This window comes from Cynara cardunculus (assembly GCF_001531365.2).
Source record: "Cynara cardunculus var. scolymus isolate 2C chromosome LG 2, CcrdV1, whole genome shotgun sequence".
NCBI classification, from domain to species: domain Eukaryota; kingdom Viridiplantae; phylum Streptophyta; class Magnoliopsida; order Asterales; family Asteraceae; genus Cynara; species Cynara cardunculus.
In genome coordinates this window covers 8,069,229-8,097,166 of record NC_037529.1, presented here as the reverse complement: position 1 = coordinate 8,097,166, position 27,938 = coordinate 8,069,229, and the positions used below count along the sequence as shown (strand labels likewise).

At 32.6% G+C, this 27,938-nt stretch overlaps 1 protein-coding gene across 5 annotated transcripts in view; it reads right to left on the bottom strand.

Moving 5' to 3' along the window:
* The window catches only part of LOC112506659 (myosin-15), a 37,412-nt gene extending 26,246 nt beyond the window's left edge, over positions 1 to 11,166 (bottom strand). For 4 of the 5 annotated variants that reach the window (XR_003068473.1, XM_025110872.1, XM_025110873.1 and 1 more), the window contains exons 1-4: positions 10,825 to 11,166; positions 9,292 to 9,435; positions 723 to 868; positions 475 to 631 (exon numbers count right to left, since the gene is read on the bottom strand). Coding sequence is in view for 4 of the 5 variants with exons in the window: in XM_025110872.1 (XP_024966640.1) it covers positions 475 to 631; positions 723 to 868; positions 9,292 to 9,435; positions 10,825 to 10,968 (591 nt within the window). In the remaining variant the exon portion in view is untranslated. Of the gene's footprint in view, positions 1 to 474; positions 632 to 722; positions 869 to 9,291; positions 9,436 to 10,824 lie in introns of those variants that run through there. The other variant, XM_025110874.1, reaches the window with a different exon arrangement.
* Between the last annotated feature and the right edge of the window lie 16,772 nt (positions 11,167 to 27,938).

Here is a 27,938-nt window from a genome sequence, read left to right as displayed (position 1 = left end):
AAAAAGAGAGTCCAATGCCAAATCAAACGCCATGGAGCTTGGAAAAATGTTGTATAAGCAACTTTGATTTCTGGATATGCTCAAATACTTGGTTTGGACTTCTTTTTCCTGCTTTATATTGTTTTCCCTGTCCATGATGTCCATCCACAAGGTTGCTAATATTAGGAATGAGTCTCTAGTGCTAAGCATTCCTTTTTTCCAGATCATCCAAATATGAAAAAAAAGGTTTGTTCAAGCTTTGAATGTTATGCCTGTCAAGTTGCACACCATAAGCATCTATACACAAACTTGGGAAGTAGTGCTGAAAAAGATAACTATGCTTTGTACAATATATTCATAATATTCTCAGTGATATGCAACATTTTGAAACCAAAAAGATCCCAACTTATTTTCTACTCAACTATGAAAGAGAAGATAATCAAGTCAATACCAACATAAAGTTACAATTAAGACAATAGGATAAGCAAAACTTACTTCTAAAACCTGCTGTTCAACGGTTCTGTCATCACTCGCAGCACGGCCACCAACATAAGTAAGATACTGCATGATCAATTTTGTTGTCTCAGTTTTTCCAGCCCCACTTTCTCCGCTGACCAATATTGACTGGTTTTTGGCATCACCCATCATTGCTCTGCATATACACAGTCAATAGAAGGCTAACATGTGATACTACCATCAACCATTGATGAATTGACAAAAAAAGTACACAAGACTTGAGGAACCTGTAAGATGCATCTGCCACGGCAAACGCATGGGGGCTTAGCTCACCAAATGGAGCTCCCTTATATTGCTCCATCATGTGCACATTATAAAGATGAGGAAGCTTTGTGAATGGGTTCACAGCAATTAGAATACTTCCTGTGTATGTCTAACATAAACACAAGAACCGTGTTAACTCAAATTAAAACACAACTCCAAGTCAAACAATAAAAAAAGAATAGAAGTAGTGTGAAAGATTGTATAAGGGGATTACAAGAAAAGTACAGCAAAATGATTAGCCGCAATACAGGTTCAAGAGTGAGGGGGAACAAAGGATAGTTTAAAAGATTAGAGGAAGTCTTGAATGATTATTAACTTCTTAATAAAGCAAACAGCAGAAAGCAATAAACTCGCACGTTTGGAAGGTCACCTACTCTCTGATTGAGAATGATACTCTGTTCATGTAGCTAGAGATTTCAAAGAGCATTAGGCTCAAGGTGCAAAAGAGTAGAACGTTAGACAGCAAAGTCATACTCTATAGCATTATATGGGTTTGATTGAACATAAAAAAGTGCTATATATTCACTTATGATATCCCACAACAACACATCAGCAAGTACACAGTGTTTCTGGAGTACTACTAAAACATCTGGCTCATAGGCAGGTGTTTCAAATAAATTACTACGTTCATGAACTAGTTGAGTGAATGTATCAAAATGGACAAGTGATAAGACTCACCAGATAATGTGAAATTATATGAAACTACGCTTGAAAAATCACAACAGCTCTAAGAGAGCCCTGTGGCAGGAAGAATACACATTTACACAATACTGCGAGTGTATGTGCATTATAACAAAAACAAAGTTCTTCCCCCACCCTGAATATGACTTAAGTCTACAGCATATTCCAATATTTTCCCCATGAATTGTTATTTGAAATGGGATATCTAATTTCAAGTCAACAACTTCACTAGTTCCAATTTATATCAGAGATTCTCTCATTAAAGTACGCCTGACTGTCAAGGATACAACTTTGCAAGGATTTCAAGTATTAGAAAAAGATGTTTACTATGATATGTTGTTGCTTCAATGCCTAAAAAGTACATAAAACTTCTTGAGTCATTACTCTAAAATTCTTGTCAGATAACAACTCCCACAGCTATATCCCCCCTTGATTTGCTTCTGGTAATAGAAATGCCGTCCATATAACATAACAATCCTTTACTTTTATTAAGAGAAAATAATCCTCTTACGCATTAAACACAACTCACAAGCCACAAAATAAAAAACTTATTCATAGTTGTAGTTTCTCAGGGCACTCTAAAAAGGGGTAACTCAATCAACAGTACATATCCTAGATAGCTCTCATTGAGGTATGTTGCGAGAGAGGGGAGATCCAACCAATATATACCATCAGACTCACCCTAGAAAGACATGATGATGTGCAGCAAGAAAATTCAAATTATTTGTAGTTTTACCATAAACAAACACCATCAAGAAAAGTAGCCACTAAATCGAAGTTTGTTTTTGGTAACTTAAATTGTTCAATTACTTTGACAAAGATAGGTAGAGGTGATAACATAGAATGGAGGTTGTAAACTCTTTTCCCACTAATGGTTGTGGTAGGAGGGAAGTTAGATGACCCATGGATTGATATGTGAGAAAAGTAGACGAAGGAATCATGGGTGATCAAAAAGAGACTCCAACAAGTGGTAAAGAACCCTGAAACAAGTTTGCATGGGTATCCGGAGGTTTTTCTTTGAGAATGGGATCCCGTTTAATTGTGCAAGAAGCCCCTCCTATTTTAATATGCTATGTTTGGTTGGCAATTATGGACGAGGATTGAAAGCCCCTTCAATCCATGAGATGAGGACTTGGATCTTGAAAGAAGAAGAGAGGACAACATCTGTCACCATGAATGAAATAAAAGCAACTTGGAAAAAGACGGCCATTTCATTGTTATCGGATGGTTGGTCCAATATGAGAAATAGGAGTTTGATCAACTTTTTGAACAACAATCAATATGGGACGGTTTTCTTGAAAACTATTGATGCATCGGACGATATGAGAAATAGGAGTTTGATCAACTTTTTGATCAACAATCAATATGAGACGGTTTTCTTGAAAACTATTGATGCATCGGATATGAAGGATTTAGTTGTTTAAATTGCTTGATGATGTGATTGAAGAGGTTGGTGAAGATATTGTGGTTCAAGTGGTGACCGATAATGCAAGTGCATACAAGGCCGCGGGGACTTTATTGATGGAAAAAAGGAAGCATTTGTATTGGACTCCATGTGCCGCTCATTGTATTGACTTGATTCTTGAAAATAATGGAGAGTTACCACAACAAAAAAGTGCTTTACTCAAAGCAAAGAAAGTAAACAATTTCATCCATAACCATCAATAGGTGTTGAGTCTTTTTAGAAAGATTGCAAAGAAGGATCTTATTCGACCCATTGCAACACAATTCGCCACCGCCTTTCTAAGTCTTGAAAGTATCTATGAGATGAAAGAAGCATTACAAATTATGTTTCTTTCAAAGAATGGAATGGTTGTGCATGGGCAAAGAAAGCTGTGAAGAAAATTGTTATGGATGAGCACACTTTTTGGCCTAGCGTGGTTTATTCAACTAAAACCACAAAACCACTTGTTCATGTTTAACGGATTGTTGATGGCGATACTACCACAATAGGATTTATTAATGGGGATATGGATGAGCCCAAGGAAAAGATAGCGAAGAACTTCGGTGATGATGTGTCTTCATACAAGAAGATTTGGGATATTAATGATGCTAAGTGAGCGTCAGCTGCATCGTGGCTTGCATGCAACTGCATATTATTTGAACCCCCGATATAGATGGAGTCCCGATGTTTTGGACCATATAGAGATCAAGCAAGGGTTGTTTAGGTGCATAGATAGACTCATCTAGGATGACGCGACACAACCAAAAGTTGATGACCAACTTGAAATGTTCAAATACAAACGAGGAATGTTTGGCCTCATACATGACGCGACCGCCCGGTAATTACTAAATATTCATACTTTTATCTTCTTTTCAGACAGTATAATATATGAAAAATAAAATTATTTACTTTCTGTTTGTTTTTCATTAATATATAGTTGAATGGTGGGACTCCTATGGAGATGAAACACCGGAGCTAAAGGCGTTTGCAATTAAAGTTTTAGGCCTTACTTGTTCGGCATCAAAGTGTGAACGTAACTGGAGTACGTTCATTCAAGCACACACAAAGAGGCGAAATCGTCTAAGCACAAAAAGAATGAATAGTTTGGTGTACATTATGTACAATAGGAAGTTGAAGCACAAATTTCTAAAGAGAAAGTCACGAAAAGTGGAAGATGATTTGTTCATTGATGTGCCTTCAGATGATGAATGGGTAGCCAACCCAACTGATGAAGAAGATGGTGTAGCAATTGGAGTTGATGAGCCAATTGAGGTTGATGATGATGTAGAAGATGGAGATGGAGGCCAATGTTTAGCATTAAGGAAAAGAAAAGGTGTTCAAGTAGATTTGGAAGATGAAGGTGATTGCGACTATGTATACGATTGTGGAGCTATACAACTTGATCATGCTACGGGGAACTATAAGTTGTAGATTGATATGTTTTCAGACTTATAACTAGTAATTTTATGAATATATGACGTTTAAAGTTTGGTATGGAATTATGTTATGCTTACTATTAATATTTATAAATTTTATTTATTTTACGCCTCGAGGCTTGCGCCTCAGGGCGTGGAAGGAAAACGCCTTGTGTCCTGATTCCGGTTTTGAAAACCTTGACATAGATAGATGTATACATTTCCTATGCATGACAGGGGTCAACTATTGGAAAACTTAAATTATTGCCTACTCTAACAAGAAAGTAGGTAGAGACTATCCTGACAAGAAGATGGGTAGAGGAGATTCTAACAAAATGAATACGCCAAAAAGGTCAAATCAGACCAAGCCCTTCCTTACTAAGTTGAACATGTGCAGGAGGATATGTGCTCTGCTTTCAGTCATTGTAATTTAGAAAGGTGATCCAAAATATTTGTCCACCACCGGTACTTCTACCTAATCCACTAGAGAAGCCTCTATGCATTACTAACCCTGCACCAAATCAAAAGTTTGTGTTTGACGGATGATAATTGTCACTTTGAGAGTTATTTACAACTTGTCTTCCCCTTTTATTTGTATATTTTGCATTGTATATTGTCCTTTTAGTGTCTTTCAGGTCCTTTGTAGTCCTATTCTCCAAGAGCTATTGGTGAAGTTTGGTCATAAGTTGTGTGTTTTGTTCTTGTTTAGTTATTGTTTTCCTCGAGTATTCTGTTGCTGAATTAATTAACTGATTTTAAGGAAGTGTGTTGGTTGAGTGGTTGTACAAACAAGAAGGAAGTTCAAAAAAGAGATGTTCTGCAAATGTTGAGGCTGAAGGACACAGAATACAAGTCAATATGGTGAAAAGTTTTACCATTGTACTTATATAATCAAAAAGGGTGTGTTGAGTAAAAAAGACAAACTAGATGTTACGAAGAAGTAAAGTAAAGCATGGGCCTGAAAGCTAGTGAAAAGAAGAAAGAAATATGAAAAAAAAAGCTCTCGTCAAAAATTCAAAGAAATGAATATCGGTTTTGTTGTTGTTCCGTAGAGCTGGAAAACAAAAAAATCCACTCAACTCTCACTATAAATAACAAGGTTTCAGCAGCAAATGGAGGTGCGCAAAAATCTGAGTTTGGCACCCCTCTTTGAGTCACTAAACTAGTGTTGATTTAGGAGTTTGAAACCCCAATTTCACATGCTTATCTTTTGTTTCCAGTACTTAAGTTGTCAAGCTTTAGCTTTATTTTTCCTTGCATCTAATTTTAGTTTATCTTTTGTAGTTCATCTTCTAGTAATTATTCAAGTATGGTTTTAAGTATTTCCTCCTTGTTTTTGTTTTATTTTCCAGCAAAGAGGGTTAAAATCATGTGCTGTGTGGGTGGAAAAAAATGCCAGAATGCAATAGAGAGCAATGAGTTCTTGTCATTTTACAGCTGCCATATCCTGCAGCATTCCTGCTCTCACTTGTTCATTTGATAGATTTTAGTGACAACACTAACGCATACGACTTCATCACTTACTAGTGGTAAATTTTTGTTGAGCTTCAAGAATGAACTCAAAAAGTGCAACACTAACTTGAATGAATGAGAAGAGGGCTTGGAAAACCTTTAAAGCAACATAGAAATATGTGTTTACTTATATGGTGTGGGAACCGATACCATATTCATCATTTAATTTAAACATTTGCATAGAATATCATATGATCTTATTAGATTTTAAGTGATTATCTTTAACATAGAAAAGTGTTGAGAGTGTTGCAAGTTGTTGAAGCCTTTTTATGCTGCATGTTAAGTTCATTTCAGGAAGTACACACTCATACCTTGTTTCTAATTCTAAATCAGGTTCATCAAAAAACCTAAACATTATTCTTTGAGTTTGCATCTGAAATCAATGTTTCTTGCACTTACTACTCTAAGGAAATGAAAATGAAAATAACAGAGAATGAAAACGGGAATGATTTTTCATTCCCTCCAATTTAATTTGGAATGAAAATTTGAGCTTCTAGGGGAATGAATCCATCATATTATATAATACCAAACAGTTTTTTATTTTCATTACCATTGATTATCGCTTAATACCTCTAACATACGCCCCCTAAGCTTTATAGTCCAATCCCTATGTATACTGTAACACCCTAGTTCTTTATTTGATACATCTCAATATTTAAGCCATAAATTCATTAATTAGTAATTCAAGTACTCCAGCAGCTGTTACATACAGTGAAACATCTTAATTATAAGACTAAACAAGCTAGTGATTAGTTGTTAAGGCTAGAAGTGTGTTGGCAAGTCTAGTAAGCATGACTAAGCAATCTAGTRMTGAGTTGKTAAGGCTAGAAGTGTGTTGGYAAGYMTAGTAAGCATRACTAAGCAATCTAGTGATGAGTTGTTAAGGCTAGAAGTATGTTGGCAAGTCTAGTAAGCATGAATAAGCAATTTAGTGATGAGTTGTTTAGGTTAAAAAATATATGAGTTGGCAAGACTATTGATTACAAGACAAGTCTAGAAAGAATGACAAGGAGTACTAGAAGCACGAGTTGTATAGATTCTCTCATCCTTAGAGATGAGTTGTCAAGATTCTCTTATCTTTATTGATGAGGTGATAAACTCTCATAAAAGTACAATCTTTAGAGCAAAAAGAACAAGTGGTTAATGCAATGAATTTATCTATAAATAGGGATTCAAGGGTCACTATTTGTGCATACCAAAAATAAGAAATCTGTATATATACATAATTAAGCTTGAAGAAAGAAATCAAAGGAAAAAGTAGGCAAATCAAGGTGAGTACTTATGTGATTTATGAGATACATGCATGCTATATATAAAAGTATTTTATGCATTACAAGTTATGTTGGCATGCTTGTTTTACATGAAAATATTGATACACATACATATTCAAGATATGCATGATGACATGTTCTAATACAAGTATACACACAAGACATGAAAATCATTTACATGTTATCATATGTGTTACACAAGGCATGAAAATTTTTACATGTTATGTATAACCATAATATCCAATGTACGGATATTACAAGAAGGGACGTCTTGCAAACGGACCTTATAGGGCAGCCTTTTATGGACCTGAGGGTTAGCAAACCTCAAGACAAGTATGGTATACATGCATGTGACAAGTGAGATCTCAAAAGAATGTTTTATGCATGACAAAGAATAGTATTTTATGAATTGTTTATGCATGATAATAAAGAATATTTTTATACATGATCAAGAGCTTTAATGAATTATCATTCACAAAATATCATGAAAATTTCTCATTCATGAGACCATAAATACTCACTAAGCTTATAGTTTATATATCTCATGTATGTATCTCAGAAAAGAAGAAGGATTTGCATAAAGTAGTATAGTTTTAGTCAATAAGCAAGTTTTGTTGTAATACAAGCTATGCTTACGTTTCCGCTGAGCAATTTATTTTTTTGATGAAATTTCAAGATATGTTATAAATAAAGCTGAATTTCAAGTTCAGGTTCAATGATATAATAGTTTTATCATGTAAGTAACGGCACTCATTATATAAGAACATGGGGAGTTACAGATACATTACTTGGTTCTTACAACTTTATTACTCCCTCCGTCCAAAATAAATGTCCACAATGAAAAAGCACACAGTTTTAGAAGTGTGTAATTGTTACACTTCTTAATTAACTAAAAAAAATTGTGCCCTTAATAATAGAAAGATAAATTTTCTCCATCTCATTATTAAGGGTAAAATGGGAAAGTATACACTTTTGAAAACGGATACTTATTCTGGGACAAACTAAAACAAAACTATGGACACTTATTCTAGGTCGGATGGAGTATTTGTCAAAAACGCTAGCTTCGATTAGTGTACACTTGCATAATTATATGGCTTATTCATTCTTGCGAAAGACCTAACGACCATTGGTTGAGGCCACATAAACACATACCCTGTATAAAAATAAGTAAAGTGAAAATTTGTAATCCATGTATCCGAAGAACATAGAGCAAACAGAGTCATGGCATAAGTCAAGCAAGGGCCACCGATGAAAGCTTGTAGTTTGTGTTAATGTTGTCTTATCTAATCCTAACAAAGAACATTCTTCATGCTAGTTCTTCAAATGTGAGGAATGCTTAAATAAAGATTGATTACCCAATAAGCATAAAGAATATATCTCAACCGTCGAGCAAGCATGTAGTATAACCAAACTAGGTAGATAGAACATGGTCCAAAAAGCACTAGTAGTGTGCCAAATCATTGGAATGGCATAGATTTAAGCTCTATAGCTCTCGACAGATCCACACAAGGAAATTATCCACAATCTCCTACTCTAAAATGAAAGAATGAAGGCACGGATTTATTTTCGTTTAAAGACGAATAAGTATTACCAGTGACACTAAAAATATGCATAAAGTTTTAAATGAGAACCAGTCAAGTCAATCTTAATAAATCTATTAGCAGAAAAACATTGGTTGGCACTCGATTAATAAATATTAATTATTATATATGAACAGTTCATAATAAGGATGTCTCAAGGTACATTATGTAGATTTTCTATTTTGCACTTCAACTAGGACTATATGTCTGTCTTCTACTATACTCCCTAAGATTTCATTTGATTTATTTATTTGATAGATCAGTTCAAAAGAGCACCTATAACGGGTAAGAAAAAATAAATACATAATTTGTTAGGGTGGCAGCAAATCTAGTAACATTGGTTCACACTAGATCAACCAACATTTTCCTTTGTTTTATTACCCAAAGTCATAACTGCCACAGTGAAGTGCAAAATATGAACAAAACCGAATACACAAAAAACAAGATAAGTATGACGACGTACACTTATGCGTTTATAAAGATACATACATATACATATTGAGAAATCTAATAGTCTCTTTTATGATTAGAAAGATTCTTATGTGGTTTTAGTTCATTAAGAAATAAAGTCTATAAGCATCATAGTAATACAAATATGTGCTCTATCATAAATGAAAGGAACCACTTACATATATCTCATTAAGAGCATAACGTTTCTTAAGATTGTCAAGCACTCCAGGTTCATTCAAGTAAGCCAATTTGGTCATATCATCCACTCCACCATAGTCTACATCAGCATCTCTTAGCAATAACTTCTCCACAGAAGTCAAAACCTTCACAATGATATGAAAGGAAAAAATGATCAAAGTCAATTTACATCTTGTCACACAACATTATCTAAATAGTGTACTAGGCTTTGAAATAATTCTCTTCATAAATTTTTCAAATTACAGGTTCCCAAATCCTCCAATCAATTTCAAGTTGGTTGTCATATTTATGCTTCTTTTCCCAATAATACTTATGTTACTGTCACCTGAATAAACTTTATAATGTTACCTCCTTCAGTCCAATATATAGAAGTGAAATGAAGCTTGGTTTCTCCACAAACCATTATTAGCTGAACATTTAATAATCCACTTGCCACATTTTTCTCCCTATTATTCAATTTGTCCCGCTGGACTTCTTAGCCTAAACTCTCAAAAGGTACTTTAAGGTGTGTTTGAGAATGATTCGCTCATCCCATTATTGAATTTAGTATTGATTTGTTTTGATCTTATATTTCCAAAACGGAAGACCATGATGTTCCGATGTCAACCTACCTCTTTACCTAATCAATCGAGTTACCATTAAAGGCCAATGTGGTTGATAATTTTTGCATATTTTGTCCTATAAATAGTTCACATATTTGATAATTACCGTAATACCATGTCTACAATAGTCCAATGACTCAAATCATTTTTCATCATGTTACTCGCTTATAGATGATAGATAGTCCAATAAATTTCATTAGCATTAAAACAATTATACAACCACAAATATGATCATTTAACAACCGCACCAATTTATAAATCCTCTTAGCTCCCAATCAAAGCTCTATGCTTTTTGTCCACATTCAGGGTGATATTTAGAAGTGCGAAACAAGTAATACATTTGACTTGTAACAACGACACATTGCAACAAATTGTAATGTAACTATCAATCTTCTTAGATTTCCATTCTGATTTGAAGATAAATATCAAGCCACTTAACTTCATTATATTGTGAAAAATTTGCCATTTAAAATAAATGGCCCCAAAACTAGCCCGCTGTGAATTTACATAAAACAGCCATGTCAATGAGAACCTGATAAGTTTTGCAACACGTTATATTGTATATACTAGCTTCAGCATTGAGTTATTCTCTCTGATCCAAAAGTCGTTAACAAAATATGATATCTTTCTACAGAAACCAATAACAAGATTATGACTCTCATCAATGAATATTGTTCTGCACGTAAACTAAGCTTGCTTTTACGTTGAAATGTTTCGATCTCAATTTATTTTCTCGTTAAAAAGAAGGATGATGATTCAGTCATTCAGAAACCCCCAAAAACAAAAACCATCTTTAACCGAATATATTTGGATATACCTTTTATTGAAGTGGCTTAAACATCAAGTAAATCCCTCAGTTGACAAATTCTATAGAATTACATACAATTAACAAAACAAAAGAAAATTCATTACCTGTTTCCCAGATTCAGTGATAACTTGAACCTGTTTGGCTGTGAAACCGGTGACTTCACCGGCGACCCAGGCGGTGTCTCTATCCTCCACCCACACCTTGGAACCCTTACGCAGACTCATACTGGTGTTGCTATTACTCATCATCACGAACAAATCATTTAACTCGCAAAATCCAAAACCCTAATAAACCCCCTGAATCGGAAGTTTGAAATTCAAAGGAACCCTAGAGAGAATTTGGAGTGAATTTGGAGTTCCCGCCCTCAAAATGAAAGAAAAAGGTCCTACAAAGAGGGGCAGATGGCATACAGTAGTCGAGTATTTTAATGGCGGTATTGAAATTTGGGATTAAACTCTGGAGTTTACGTTATAAACCCATGGAACTTGATGCCCTTTTAAACCCACCGTTTTTACAGTGAGAGTTCAACTTCACAACAACCGCAACTTATAAGTGGAAAGTCCAAAGATCATGCATTTTATTTTATTCTTTACCGTTTAAAAGATTTTCATTCATCCTACTTACAATTTTGGTCCTTATAGTTTGTCAAAAATTATACTTTTTGTCCCTTTAAGATAACCATCATGGTTTACGAAAATGTTTGGATTTAGTCTCTTCCTTAACGGTCGTTAAAAGATTCCGTTAAATGAACGGAATTTCGTCATTTTATCAATTTTTTTTGTCTTTTACGCAATCAAAAAACCATAAGGACCAAACAATAAAATTGATTTTGATTGAGTAAAAGACAAATGATGCATAAGCTATCGTTTCTAAAATGCAAGCAAGCAAGCTAGCTTGTCGACTCTCCTAGTGATTTGGCGGCAAGAAAAGGGGCATTCGAGAAGCGACTACTGCATCTGGCGAAGCTTTTAAAAGGCCAACCACTATATAAGAAGATCGATATACCTGTCATAGCGATAGCAAAGGCTAGACAGGCAGAAGCAGTAGCTTCTAGGACGAAGTCGAGCCACTAGTGGAGTGGCCAAGGAGGCCTACCGCTCTTCGATCTCCCAATGAGTTGGACGAGAAGAGACATAGGGGGTTATCTATAGATCAATAAAAAGATTGAAAGTGCCTCTTATTTAACGGAATTTTTAACTATCATTTGAGGAAGGAACCAAGTGGGATGTTTTTGCAAACCACAGTGGCTATTTTATAATTTTAAAACTGTAGGTTATGACCGTGTTGTTTTTGACAAACCATGTGAACCGAATTAGTAGTTTACTCTTGTATATATATTATTACGATGAGAGTAAACTTCGCTTTTGGTCCGTAAAGTTGTGTGATTTCTTGAAAGTAGGGCCTAAACTTCAATAATTCAAGAAGTCGTTCTTCATGTTTGTAAATTTGCTTGGTGATGGCCAAAAACCGGGCCAGGCCTAACCGGTCCCAAAATTTCTCATTAACCGGCCATAACTGGCCTCGATCGAAAAAGTTGAGCCGATCAAGCTTTATTGTAACCGGTTATGGGCCGCCGGTCCCGGTCATTAAAAAATAACTTTTTATTTTTATTTTTTAATGATATATATTTTTTAATACATTATAAAATTTGTAATTAGGTCACTCAAATACACTTTAAAAATGCGTTTTATTATAATTAAAATTACATTGTCTTACGAAAATATAGCAAGAAACCGATAATTGTGAACGCTTTTTTTTTGCGTTTTTTGAGAATCGAGAACTTGGTATGTAAATCTCTCAACAAAAACAATTATATATAGTGTTTAGAAAGCAAAAAATACAAAAAATGCCCAAAAAAGGGCTAGTTTTTTGAAAAATAACAGCTACTTTTTAAAAATCGTGCTAGGCCGGTCCATAACCGGTTCCGGTCCCGCGAAACACTCCAAATCCATAACTGGTCCCAGATTTCGGTCTTATAACCGATCCTTACCGGTCCCGAGTCGGGCCGGTTTGGCCATCACTAAATGTGCTTTGAACATGTGACCTCATCACCGATGTCGTTAAAAAGTTCCTTTAGAAGATGGGTAAAATTGTCTTATCATGTTTTTCCTATTTCTGCCATTCCTTTTTGTTTTTTTCTTGGTTTTATAGAAACCATTAAACTTTGGAAACCTAATACATAATTAACTCTAATATAATATATAGTCCACGACCACAGGGACGTTGTCCAAACTCTGTCGTACCAGCCAAAAAACACAGGGGCCAAACGAGAGGAAATGCTCACCTGTTCAATCAAACAAAATGGGTCGATTGAGATGGAGATACATGTATTTAGTATGTGAAAAATGATGAGTATGAGTATTATTGTGAGACATCTAAGTTAAAAATGATGAGTATGCTGTCGTTCAGTTATTCAAAGGTTGTACGTATCTAATTCTCATAGATGAGATTACATTTGTCAGGGTTCGTCACAAACATGGGTAAGAAATGTTTTTGGTAAATTTATTCATATATTCTGTCATTTTCAATTGCATGTTTATTTACTTCTGATTTTGTAATCCATATATCGAGATTCAATCCCCTGTGGTCATGTCTTGCCTATAAATACAAGTTTAGTATACTAGACTACTAGTTATCTGCATAGTGAATTGTAATGTTGTTTTATCGGTAAAAAAACAGTTGTTATTGTCTTAACCTCGTATCTAGGTTTATATGAATGAACAATTATCATTCATTAAGAGGGGGGGAAATACTTATGATGATAGACACGTGACTCCATACCTTTCTATTGCTTATGTGAAGTAGGCATTAAGTTAGTGGATCAGTGTTTTTCGACTACGATATGTAACACGATCATAATAGGGTTTTCTTTGTTTTTTCTTATATTTTGGATAATCAACTTTTATAAACCTATATTTTAATATATAAAACATTCAAGGCTTGCCATACGAGGACCTGGTGGCCAGTTTAATGTTTTCCAAACTAGTAACAAAAGTAAAGTTAGTTCCGTTTTAGTTTTTTAAAAGTAAAGTTTTTAAAGATTGTTCCAAACAATTCAGATTTTGAAATTTGGTTTCCCAAAATATGAACAGATTCAAGGTTGTTTTCATTTTCGTGTAACATATGATCATAACAACGTATTATAAAAACAAACAAGGGTTTGTTTAATAAAAAAAAATTGTGGACAAGTGTTGACGAAGTAGTGCTCTGACTCTAGTGAGTAGGGGTGGCCAAAAATCCGGTCAACCCAAAATAACTTAACCTGAAGCCACCTGATACATAATCGAGTTGTAAAATCTTTAAATCGTATGTATCTTGTTGAATTGTGTTAAAGATTATTTGAAATCACCCCTACCAGATGAAACAGATACTCTTCTATAACTGAATTTAATATGATTGCTAAATACCTTGTTGAATGACCATTAGACCATCACCCTCTTCGTAGACATATACTTTAAGTTCTTCATATGCATATACATATATATTAAATTCTTCATATACACATACTTTAAATCTCTTATCCATCTCTATATAACTCCTCGGCTCCTCCATTAATTTTCGCATATATGCACACTAAATGTAATCATATATATGCAAATTCAGAAAATTAACTGAATGCGGTATACTTAAAAAGTTGTAATAATTGATTGATGATGAGTAAAAGAATTATGAGTAGAGAAAACGTCATACTTTATATAACAATCATACGAGAATATTTTGATGTACTAGAGTTTTAACCCGACTAACCCAACTGAATATGTACAATTTGAGTTGATTTGGGCTGAGTCGAGACTTTTCAAACCGCATTCATTAGGTTGGATTATTCAAATGTCTTCAACACAATCAACTCAACATATATTCATCCCTACTAGTAAGCAGTCACGTCTAGAATAATCGTTGATAGAAAATAATTATTAACCATCTATTATGTGATAAAAGTTAACTAATAAAAAATCATTTAAACCATTTGCGTAATTAAATGTTAAACAAAATTATGATTATTTCAATAATAATAAAATTATGATTTTCATAATTGAAATATACTTAAAAAATGAATATGTTGGTATTTAAATATGTTTTGAATATTTCACAAAAACTATCAATGTGGATGCTCTTGGTCTACCTTAAATAATTGACTATTTTGTAAATATTTAAAAAAAAAATCTTAATAAAAAAATTGGTGAAAAAACATGAAAAGTATCAAATATTGACTATAAAATAATTACAAGTGATTTTTAACTATTATAATTTTTATTATATAAATAACAGATTGATCCATCTAGGGGTGAGCAGCGGAACTGGGTATCCGGTTATAGAACCGAAACCGCCGGTTCCAGAACCGGAACCGATATGAGTGGTTCCGGTTCTGGTTCCTAAAATACGGAACCGATTGAGAATGGTTCCGGTTCCGGTTCTCAATTTTTCGGAACCGTTACCCGCCGGGTACCCGGTATTTTTCAATAAAAAAATAATTATTATTTTTTAATACCAAATTTATATTATGTTTACATCTTAAAAGCACGTTGTCATCTTCAATCTTCATCTAAATTCTTCATATAAAATGATTCGTATTTTTTCAAATTGTGTGTTCACTTGGATTCATAGTATGTAATCGTTAAACTTTGAACAATTACCATTATAGTATGTAATCGTTAAACTTTGAACAATTACCGTTATAATATGTAATCGTTAAACTTTGAACATTTTCTATTAGTCTATTATGGTTTGTAATCGTTAATCAATATTTGTAACCATTATTCTGTATAATTTGTATTCTTGCTTATTTATTTAGTGTTTTGGCAATGTTTTATTTTTTATTTCTAAATAACAAATTTTTTATATTTTAGGAAGCGGGTACCCGGAACCGGTTCCCAGCGGTTCCGGTTCCAAAAATTTAAGAACCACTCTAACCGGTTCCGGTTCTAATATCTCAAGAACCGCCGGTTCCGATTCCAGTTCTGGTTCCTGTCAAAAAATGCGGGTACCCGCCTATGCTCACCCCTAGATCCATCCATGATTGGATGTAATGGTTTATAAAATATGTAGAGAAAAAAAAACTGATATGACAAGAGAGAAAATTGATGTGATAAACCTCTCAATAGGTTTATGACCGTAGATGCTGTTATAAGCTTTGTACAAACGAACCAAAATAGAATAAGCTTATTTAGATAAACAAGGTGGCAATCGCTCGTCGAGACAGATTGTTCATCCTTCCGACTTGGCTAAAAATCTCGATCACCATTATGAAATGCGAAAAGGATCTTATTAACAATAATATCTTTGACTCTTTTAACAGATAAGAAACAGTAATCATGTAGACATATAGTAAGTACACCTTAAATGAAAAGTCGTTACGATAACAATAACCACATGAATTCAAAAGACGCTTAGCATTTAATAACAAGGAATTTTAAACCGTCTTTTAAAAACATGAGGTCTCCTAATAACATGTCGTTAAAAAAAGTTGGTACTTTTTTTATTATAAAATAGCTTATTTTTAAAACAATAGTTTAAAACAAACATACATCGTCATTATAAAACGTAACTCCACTTTTCATAGCTTTATATTTTATATATTCAGAGTAAACTATAAAATTTGGTCCTTATGATTTTGGTCTTTTTGTTTTTTATCTGATAAAAAACAAAAAAAAAAAAACTATGAAATGACGAAAATGTCTCTCATTTAACAGAAATTTTGTATATAAAAATAATCTCATCACTTATTGAAGGTTTATTTTCACCCTTACGGATTTTATTTCATGAGCAGTATTCATGGTTGAAGAAAATCTTATCATAGAAACATGATGCATGTATAACGGCATGTTATGGCAGCGACTCATTATAACAAGCTTTTTAAACGTGTATCGTGTTTACATGTATGTATATATTATAATGACAATTTTGTTATACATAACAAGCTTTATATGTATATAGCGACACTTTTATACACGTTATAACAAGTCTTATATGTATCTGTTTTTTTGTAAGATCGAGTTTTATATGTAAAACGGACATTAAAACATCCCATTAGAGTGTTGATTTCATTTCACGACTCAAACATACATGAAGGAAACTCTTACTCTAGACCATTCAATTTCTTTTGTTTTGATCACTGTTATTACTTGGGTGTCAGATATGAAATTAACCAAGCAATGACAGAAAACAAAGGGACTGTGATTAAATTGAAGGACTTCGATACAATTATATATATATATATATATAGGGGCCTATTCAAGGGAGAACTGAGTTGTTTGTGGTAACTGTGAGAACCAGTCTCAACCAATCATTTTAACATATTAATTATACAATTAAAGTCAAATTAAAAGGATATGTTAGTCAATTCCTAATTTAAAATTAAATTTTAATTTTTTAAATGCAACCGTTTCAAATAAAATAAATTAATATTGATTTACATTCCTAAAATAAAATATTAATATCATTTAGTGAAATAATTTCAAAAAAATAAATCCATTTGTGTAAACATGTTCATTATTCTGAYRAATCACATGAAATCACACATATTTGTTGAATATTGTATCCATAATATTTAAGAATGTTATCACAATGTATCACACCAATTTGTGCTAATGTTGTTAATACATCTGCAGATTTTATGTAGCAGAGGTGYTGTTACCACAATGTAGCACAAATTGATTATCACAAATTGATTATCACAATGTCCAGTCAAATATTATTACAAAGGCTAAATGTTATCACAATGTATCACACCATTTTCCAACAGATTATGATTAACACTAAATGTACCACAATGTAGCACAAATTGAGATTACTCTAGGGCTTAAGGCAATCGTCTCCGTCTCAAATACAGGAAAGTATCTTCACTATATTTGGATTCCAATTAAACAAGAATATTAATGTACAAAATGACCATCTTGCCCTTGTTCATATAATGTCATTAAATGACAGTAATTTATTTATAGAAATACATTAATTAAGATTCTTTTTAATCTTACCCATTGATTATTATAATATGTGGTTGAGATTGGTTCTCACAGTTACCACAAACAATTCAGTTCTCATTTGATTAAGCCCCTATATATATATAAAAGAAGATGGTTTAATTTGCAACGCACATCATTGATACAAAACTCTGCAAACTCATCTTCATCATTGATTTTATTGATCAATGGTTAAAAATGAATATTAGTTATTTATGTTAAGAAAGAAAAACAATTAATATACCATACCTAAATTATAGTCGAAAAGGGTAAAATGGTCAAAAGATATTCCTGAATGTTTATTTTCATTTTCGGTAATAATTAATGATATGCGATATTTCTGGTAACAATTTAAATATTTATTTCTTATTCATATTCATTTAGATCTTTTTTCCCGGTTTTATATTTCGTATTTCAATTTTTCTCGGTTTCATTTTTTATGTTTCGTATTATCGTGTTTCATTATTTCATGGTTTCGTGAATTAAAAAACTCATAATTTCATTATTCATGATTTTATAGTTTTATTAATGAAATAATTCATATTTTATAATTTAACGTCTTAATGATTGAAAAAGGGTTGTAAATAAAATATGAAAAAAACATTGTAAATCAAATCTATCAGATTATTAAAAATTATTAAAAAGAAAGAAAATATATTCCAAAAAACGGTTAAACATGAAATCATTCCCAAAATAATAGGATTATGATATTTTCCTTAATTGACGTGTATACCATGCATAAAGACAAGCTTGTCCTTATCAATAAAAAGAAAAAAAAAACAAAAAATATCTTATTTGTTAAAATCTGTTTACATGGTTTATACGAATAGGGGTGGTTTGCAAAAGATCACTCCGTTATATATATATATGAGAAGGATTGTGTGATAAGTAAAATTAATGTGAGAAACGTAAGAAGAGATCTATACCATTGATCACCTTTAATCTCAAACACACCCATGAATTGCACTTGATACGAGAATTGATCTGATGTATCTCATTTTAATTGGTACGCTTCTCATCCATATATATATATATACACACACACACACAATATATATATAGAGAGGTGAGTTATTATACAACTATTTACATTTGTACAACCAATACAACCTAATCTCAACCGTCCATTTAATTTGATGAATATGAGATTTCATAGAAGTTTTGATTGTTTTTTAATATAAAGTATTGATCATAATTAATGAATCGTATTCATCTTCCACAAATATTCAAATCATAATAAATAAAACTCCCATCATTTCTATAAATATTTCAATTAATTAGGTTGCATTGGTTGTACAAATGGACATGGTTGCATTTGAAATATACTATATATGTATATATATATATATATGTGTATATATATATATATGTGTGTATATATATATATATATATATATAGGAGCCTAATCAAATGAGAACTGATTAGTTTGTGGTAATTGTGAGGTCCAATCTCAACCACAAATCAACGGATAAGTTAGAAAATTAATAATTATGATAGTTTGAGTTAAAATTATAATTAGAGGGTATATTAAGTATTTTTTAAAAACTCCTCTCTCATCTCTCCGACCTCCAATCTCCGGCCTCCGGTGAAATCGGTTGCACAGTATATCACAATGGGTATCATATTGTGTATCTTTGTTTTTAATGTTTGAGTTGGTATCATAGTTGGTATTACAATGGTATCACAGTATATCACAATGAGTATCACATTATGTATCTTTGTGATTACTTGGTACCTGCCGGATTAATGTTCACCGTAGACCGGAGATTGGAGGTCGAAGAGAGGAGAGAGATGAGTATTTTTAGAAATACCTAAAAAATGTCCTCTAATTATAATTTTAACTTAAATTACCATAATTATTAATTTTCTAATTTATTCGTTGATTTGTGGTTGAGATTGGATCTCACAGTTACCATAAACTAATCAGTTTTCCCTTGAATGACCCTATATATATATATAGTTGGGTTCACGTGAGACCAATCTGTTTTCACGAGACCCGTGAGACCACTTTTTTACACTTGAAACTTCACACCAAAATGTTGTAAAGGTAACTTTCACAGTGTTTTGTTGTGAATGTTCGATTTTGATGTAAAGTTTCAAGTGTAAAAAAATGGTCTCGCGAATCTCACGAAAACAAATTAATCTCACGTGATCCCAAGTCTCTCTCTATATATGTATATATATATATATATATATATATATATATATATTGCGGTAGGTTCTTTTGTTAACCCAGTTTGTGGTGTTAACTTGGTGAACCTATCACAATCATTCATCTTGTAAATCAATGGATAACATTTATAATGACAGTTTTGTAATAACTAATAATATAATATGTTATCATTTAAGACAAACATATACGAACAAGGGTATTAATGGAAAAAGTTCATATAGACGTGAATGTTGTGTAATTGTCCATCTTATGTAACCGGCCATATGTATATTAATATATTGTCAGTAATAAAAAATAATGTCCATCATTATGAACATTAAAATACACATAGGAATCTCCTCGTCTACATGAACATGAGTTCACTTCTGAACAATGGGTTCACTTATGAACATTGTGTTTAGATGTTCATATATATTCACATATCTAATGTGCATTGTTTGGATATTCATACATATTCACAAAAGTTCATTTGATTGTTCTATCTTTTCATATGTTAACAGACAATAAACATTATACACCTTTTGGAAACATGTTCACATATGAACAATGAAATTTTGTTCAACTATTACTGTCATTCAATAAATCAAACCCAAAGTGTTTGATGTGAAGAATGATGTCGATTACATATATGTTGAATATGACCATCAAAGTTTCTTAATATACTAAAACAACAAGCCAATAATTGAAAGAAAAAAAATAAACATAATAAGCTAGCTAGAACCATGGCATGAGAAATTTTTGTAACAACCCATTAATGCAAATGTAAATAAGCCAAAATATATGTATATATATATATATCAATATATCTTCAATATTAATTGCACATTGATAGATGAACTTAAGATAATGACTTGTGATTGGGTTAAAAAGTTTGTATAGTTAATAATTTTTTCATGGTTAACAAATAATCTTAGCTTCATCTCTCTCTATTTCTTTATATATATATATATATATGGACCTAATCAAATGAGAACTAATTAGTTTGTGGTAATCGTGAGGTCCAATCTCAACCACAAATCAATAGATAAATTAGGAAATTTATAATTTTGGTAATTTTTAATTAAAATTTTAATGCGAGGACATTTTAGGTATTTTCTCTCCTCTCTCCATGTCCCGGCCTCCGGCCACCATCCTCCGGTGATACCACAGTGGTATCACAATGCATCTTATATGTGATTGGGTATCACACTGAGGTCATTTGTGTGGTCGATCGGATGTGTAACACAGTGGTATCACAATACATCTTATATGTGGTTGAGTATCACATTGTGGTATCACCGGATGAAGGTGGCCGGAGGCCGAAAGACGAGGACGAAGAGAGGAGAGATGAGAGAAAATACCTAAAATGTTCTTGCATTAAAATTTTAATTAAAAATTACCAAAATTATAAATTTTCTAATTTATCTATTGATTTGTGGTTGAGATTGAATCTCACGGTTACCATAAACTACTCAGTTCTCCCTTGAATGAGCCCTTATATATATATATATATATATATATATATATATATATATATAGGGTTGGGTTCACGTGAGACCAAAGGTTTTTCGTGATACCCGTAAGATCAATTTATGTTCATTGATCAACTTTATAAGCTAATTATCTAATGGTCTAAAGTTGCATGGTGACAATTTTTTAATTATTGAGAAGTCTCATGGCAATTTTGTGATTACGAATGTTCAGATTGTAGATCTAATCTAAGGGTTGAGAATTGGTCTCCCGGGTCTCACAAAAAACCCTTGGTCTCACATGATCCTAAGTATATATATATATATATATATATATATATATATATATATATATACACACACACATACAAGTCCTTAATGCTAGGAAAACTTACATCTTTTTGTATCTATGTTTCAAATTCTTCTTTTTTTTTTCCCTTATCCTTTGATTTTTCTCTACATAGTTTTGTCTTTGTTAAATGATAAAAAAATGTGACAAAACTATAGATCTACGTGACTGAATAATAAATAAGACAATATATAAAAGCTTTTATACAATATATTAAACATTAAAACTATTGCAAATTATAACAAACTAATATATTTTAAAATGATAAAGTAATAAATATTATCATCTTTCAAACATCAAAAATAGAAAATAGCCAACTTAACTAAAAGGGTAAAAGTGTAAAAACATTATAATTATGATACCATATTTGGGCCTTTCCAATTTAGCCCATGCATTTTTCAAATTTTAATTCATCCCCCATGAATATTATGTATCAAGTATTAACTAGTTCGACCTTTGTAGTTTTTCTATTTCTATTTTGGCCACGAAACTTGTGAGGTTACCTTTTTAATATGTCATAATGATAGTATTCACAATATCATTAAACTAGGTTGTTTGTGGATAGATTTATTTTTTATAGACTATACATATTTAACATATTATGTTACATATGTATGACAGTTATAAGAATTTCCCGCATAAACATGTATGTAGACACAATTTACATTACTAGTTCAAATGAGCCTATTTAATTGACATATGTCCTTGTAAACATTGATTATAAGTCTGATATCTACATAATTTTTCAGCAAAAACCTTACCACCAGGAGACCCCATGTTTAGAAGAAAACCGTTATTCACTGAAGCAATAGGAGATGGAAAACTTGGCACATTTTGTACTGCCACAAATGGAAATGCCAAGAGATTAATTACAGTATTGACTGTATCTCTAATTCCATTTTCCCAGTTAAAGTCGAGAGTTGTTTTCCATCCTAACAACACAACTCTGAATTCTTGTGCTTTAGAGTTTCTTTGTAAGCCTGAGGACAAGTCTGAACTCCTTTCCCTCAGTTAAAATTCAGAGTTGTCTGTCAGACTTATAAGGCCTACCAATATAAAAGTCTGAGGACAAGTCTGAACTCCTTTTCCTTAGTTAAAATTCATAGTTGTTTTCCAGTCTTGTAAGACATACAAGTATGAAAGTATGGGAAAATCAGAGTTATAAGTTTGAATTTAACTCTGAAGTGGCTTCCAGACTTGCAACATAACTCTGGGAAAAATTCAGAGTTTGTAAGTCTGAATTTAACTCTGAAGTGGTCATCAAAACCGGGTTTAAAGTCCAGCCAGGGGATCTGCCCCTTGGATCCCGCCAGGGGCTGCCTCCCCTTGAACCCCGCCATCGGGGGCGCTGCCCCTGAACCCCTGTCGTTTAGGGGCTTCGCCCCTAAATCAAAATAAACTCAAAAAAATGTGCACTCTACACCTTCCTTACTTGTTCGATATTTATTATGATTACGTTGTCAACAATTTAATCCCATTACACTTAAATGACATTAGTGATGCAAATCACCAACATGTAGTCATCATATATTGGTTATTTCTCAGACTTACAACATAACTCGTGAATTATTCTGTTCCAGACTTAGTTCTATAGTCAGGCCCGTTCTTGACATTTTATGGGCCCTGGGCGAACGTAAAAACAGGGCCACAACATTTGAACCTCCGTGACCACAAGGGGATTTTTGTTTCTTCTTGGATTTGAACATGAGACCTCCAGACACTTTTGACCTTTGGAGCCAAACTCAAACCAATTAGGCACCACCCTTGTGGTTACTTAAATTTACGTATTTTTTATTAGGTAATTTGAAACCAATAGTATAAAAACTATGGTTGATAAATTTTTATAAGAAGTAAGATTTTTTTTAGTTTATAACAAGAAATATGTGTTATTTTGATAATAATAATAAAAAAAGAATTCGTGTGAGTGAAGTAATCGTGAGGGTCAATGAGAGATCAATAATAAAGAAGACTATCAAGGTWTTCTAGACAAGTAGACAAATGAGGATCAATAAAAATATGAAAGAAAAAAATGATTCATTGAGATCTAATAAGAATAAATAATGAATTAAACATATAATATGCAAGCTCAACAAATGATTGTCTGAGTACTTAAATAGAATCTTGTAGTGCGGTGGAATCTCAATGAAAGATATATAAGTCAAATAATTGATGAAAATATTTAAATTTTATTTTTCTTATTTTTTTGCTCAACTAAAATAAGATGTTAAAGATTAAAAATTTATGGAACATGACATATATAAGAGACATTACTAAATATATCTAGTAGAAAAAAATTATTGATTAATCACAAAACCATGAAACACGTCATAAATTATAAAAACAATAGATTGATTGTCAAACAATAGTAAAATATTTTATATAGAAGCAAAAATAACAAAAACAATTAGAACAACATAACCAAATAGCAATAGTCAATAGAAGCAGAAATTGATAAAAATATCCAACAAAAATATATAGCAATAACAAGCACATGATCTTAACGTTGAATTGTTAAACCATGAAAACAGCCAAACATATAGAGATAACAATAACCAATATGATTGGACCTTGTTGAAGATAAAAAAAAATTAGAGGGGCAATAAATAATAGCATATAATGAATGGCCAATTAATTTTTTTATTTTCTTCTCCAATATAATTAGTTGAAATATTTTTAGGCCTTTATTATGTACTAATTTTTTTTGCTTCTTATTATATGTTACAATTTTTTGGGTTTCTTTATTTCATTAAATTCTTTTAGACTATTATTGTATTTTTAAGAAAAAAATTTGGGCCCCTACTATTTTTGGGCCCTGGGCATGCGCCCGTGCCGCTCTCCCCCAAGGACGGCCCTGTCTATAGTTTATTCCCAGACTTAGAATACAACTCTGAACTCCTCTTTAGAGTTGAAGTTCCGAGTTACATTTCTGAGTTATAAGAAGTCAGAATTCTTGTGACTCATAATATGCTCATAGATACTTTTTAGACTTATAAGACAACTATGAATTCCTCTTGTTCATAATTATTTTTCTAGGCTAATAATAGAACTCTGAATTCCTCTTGTTCATAATTATTTTTCTCGGCTAACAATAGAACTCTGAATTCTTGTGTTTCAGAGTTAATGTTCAGAGTTTTCTTTTAGACCTGAGGAAAAGTCTCAACTCATTTTCCTCATTTAAAATACCCCATGTAATACACGGGTTTGAACATAGTATATATATCATTAATTAATATAATATAAATTCAAGCAAAACATTTAGGAAAGATCATTTAATATCATAACAACACTTTATTTAATGAAAACTGCAAAGTTAAGAGTTGACATATACTTCAAACAACTATTTAAAATATCTATTAAATATTAAAAAAAAAAGTTAAAGAAAAAGAAGATAAGATCAGACATCAACATCAATGACATCAAAATTTGGACGTTAGGTATAAAGATATTGGGTACAAAAGGTGTTGTTAAGTCATCAAATTTCAGCACGAGATGTATCTGTAGAAACTAGTCATTGATCTCAATTATGGCTACAAATTGGTTATTGTCTTATTGAGACGAAATTTTTTGACAGATCAAAAATGATTCCCCTTGTACGTAAATAACTTATGTATGTAGTCAAAGACCTTCCAGCCTAGTGGTAAAGGCTTGGGCATGACATAGTCATGAACCCGAGTTCGAGCCCTGGGAGGGGAGTGTTGGCGACATTTAAGTGGGGCCATGTTTAGCCTCCAAATTTGCCGGGGATTAGTCGGGCTTTGGCCCGGACACCCTTACAAAAAAAAAAAACTTATGTACCATGAAATATGAGGAACCACTCGTATATACATATACTCTTTTATATAATTAATAATATATCGAATAACTAAAAACAAAATATCATATTATGAATGTACTCATTCCTAACAACTCATAAAAGAATACGCGTGACAACTGCTCATAGTAAATCTACAAGCACATATGTCATATTTGAAATACCCAAATGTGTTCATTGTTTAGGAATCAAAAATCGACATTTACTGTAATCAGTCTGGTTTTTTTAGTTTTGTTAATATTAGATATTTGTCAGTGTTTCGAATTTATAGTTCTGATCCTTGTTAGATCGACCCCTTAGTTGGTTCGACAGTAACCAGTCTAACCGACCATTTTCAGTCTCTTGCTCGTCTTTTCTAACTAGGTTTCGCTTATTAGCCAATTACCGGTCTTTCTTTCCTACCTTTACTACACAATATATCAAGAAGGCTGGTTATATAGGCCTATTGAAAGAAAAAACCTTAAATTGATTTTGTAAGAAGAATACAAACTTCACTTTTTTATTTTTCTAGCAAATTTTATTTGCTTTCTTTTTACATTTTTAGTCCCTATCGTTTGTTAAAGTTGTTATTTGTGCCCTTGTATTTTCAATTTATTGTTGGTTTTTTTGAAGCTAACACTTATCTTTTAAGTATGAGTGACAAAAAATAACAACGATATGTAAATTACATAATTATCTTAAATGAATGGTTCACATCATATCTCACAAACTTCAATTGAATTAGGTCCATGATATAGAAAGACTAACAAATACAATTGAAGACTAAAGCAAAATCATGAAAAATTGTAAACAAAAGACGACATGACTTTCCACACGGCCAAAGTCGCCAGATAAGTCAAGTCATAGACTGGAGTTGAGAACAGGAGAAGCAGAGCCTCACGCGACCTTTCCCACGGCGCCACCCGCCAAACTTACTATTTGAATCTTGCGACCTTCCATGCGGCCAAAGTTGTGTGGCTAGTCGCCCACACCTAGAGGTGTTCGTACAATGGCAGCTTATGAAATTTTCCAGGCCAAGCGGTTCGGTGGTAAGTAGAGATGGCCAAATGGGCCCGGCCCGGCCCGTAACCGCCGGAGGACCGGAACCTGGACCGGAGAGGAACCGGAACCGGCCCGGGACCGGTTGTGGACCGCCGGTTATGAACCGGTTATGGATTTTAACGTTTTTTAGGACCGAGACCGGTTAAGACCGGAACCGGTTATGTAACCTGCTATAGGACCAGCCCGGCCCGGCACGGTCAACAAAAGTCAACGTGTATATATATATATATATATAACAAAACATATTTTTAAACGTATTTATAAAATTAAACATATACATATATAACAAAACATATTTTTAAATGTATTTATAATAAAACGTATTTATATAAAACATATTAAAAATAACATATTACAAACATATTAATAACATATTAAAAATAAATACGTTTAATTTTATAAATACGTTTAAAAATATGTTTAGATATATATATATGTATATAAATTTATTAATTACCAAAAATTTGAAAAAAAAATATTTTTTTTGCAAAGGACCGGCCGTAACCGGTTATGGGACCGGAACCGGGACCGGACGGCGTAACCGGTTATGGGCAAGCTTGACCGGTTATAGTGTTTTTCATCGGAACCGGGACCGGTTATAGACGGTTTTTGTCCCGATTAGGACCGGCCGTAATCGGTTAAGGCCCGGCCCGGGACCGATTTTTGGCCATCTCTAGTGGTAAGTGACCAAACCGGTCAAATTGGACCACCAAAAGACGGTCTGGTCTGACTGATTTATACGGTTTGGTTTCTTATGAGCTTTAAACTAAAAAAAACATAACATCTATATTCAAAATTAAATTTCTACCAATACAACATTATTTGAGAATAGGATACCGTATTATAAAAGATAAATCCATCTCTATAACTAAAAAATATTGATCAAGTTTAAAAAAATATTAAACAAATCCACTAACAATAGTTGGAAAATTTGGAGAAATATTGACCAAGTCAAATGACGATTTGGAATTTTAGACTTTATTTTTGACGGAATTCTAAATTTTGCCAATTTAGATCATGCTGTCAGTTAAGAATTGAAAAGCTAAAAATATGATGTCTTGAACGAACTTTTTTAATTGTACCATAAAGTTGAGGTTATAACATGAAAACTAAATATATGTTTATTTTTTAGCGGTCAGTTCTGTCCAAACTACTCATAAAAATGTTCAAACCGCAAACCAGACTGCCAGACCGCTCAAACCCCCCAAAAACAGTCTGGTTTAACTTGGTTTGATCAGTTTGAGTGGTCCAACGGTTTTTTTAAAAACCAGTACCCACACCCTCCAGCCGGATCCACCTTCCGATCCAAGTTGCTATCCTATTTGATTATCTCCCTTTATCTTTATATATTTATTACTTTATAGTTTGATTAGAATTACGTTTCGTTTTTATTTTCATAGTTATTTTTTATCTAGCTTAAACTATAAATAGGTTTA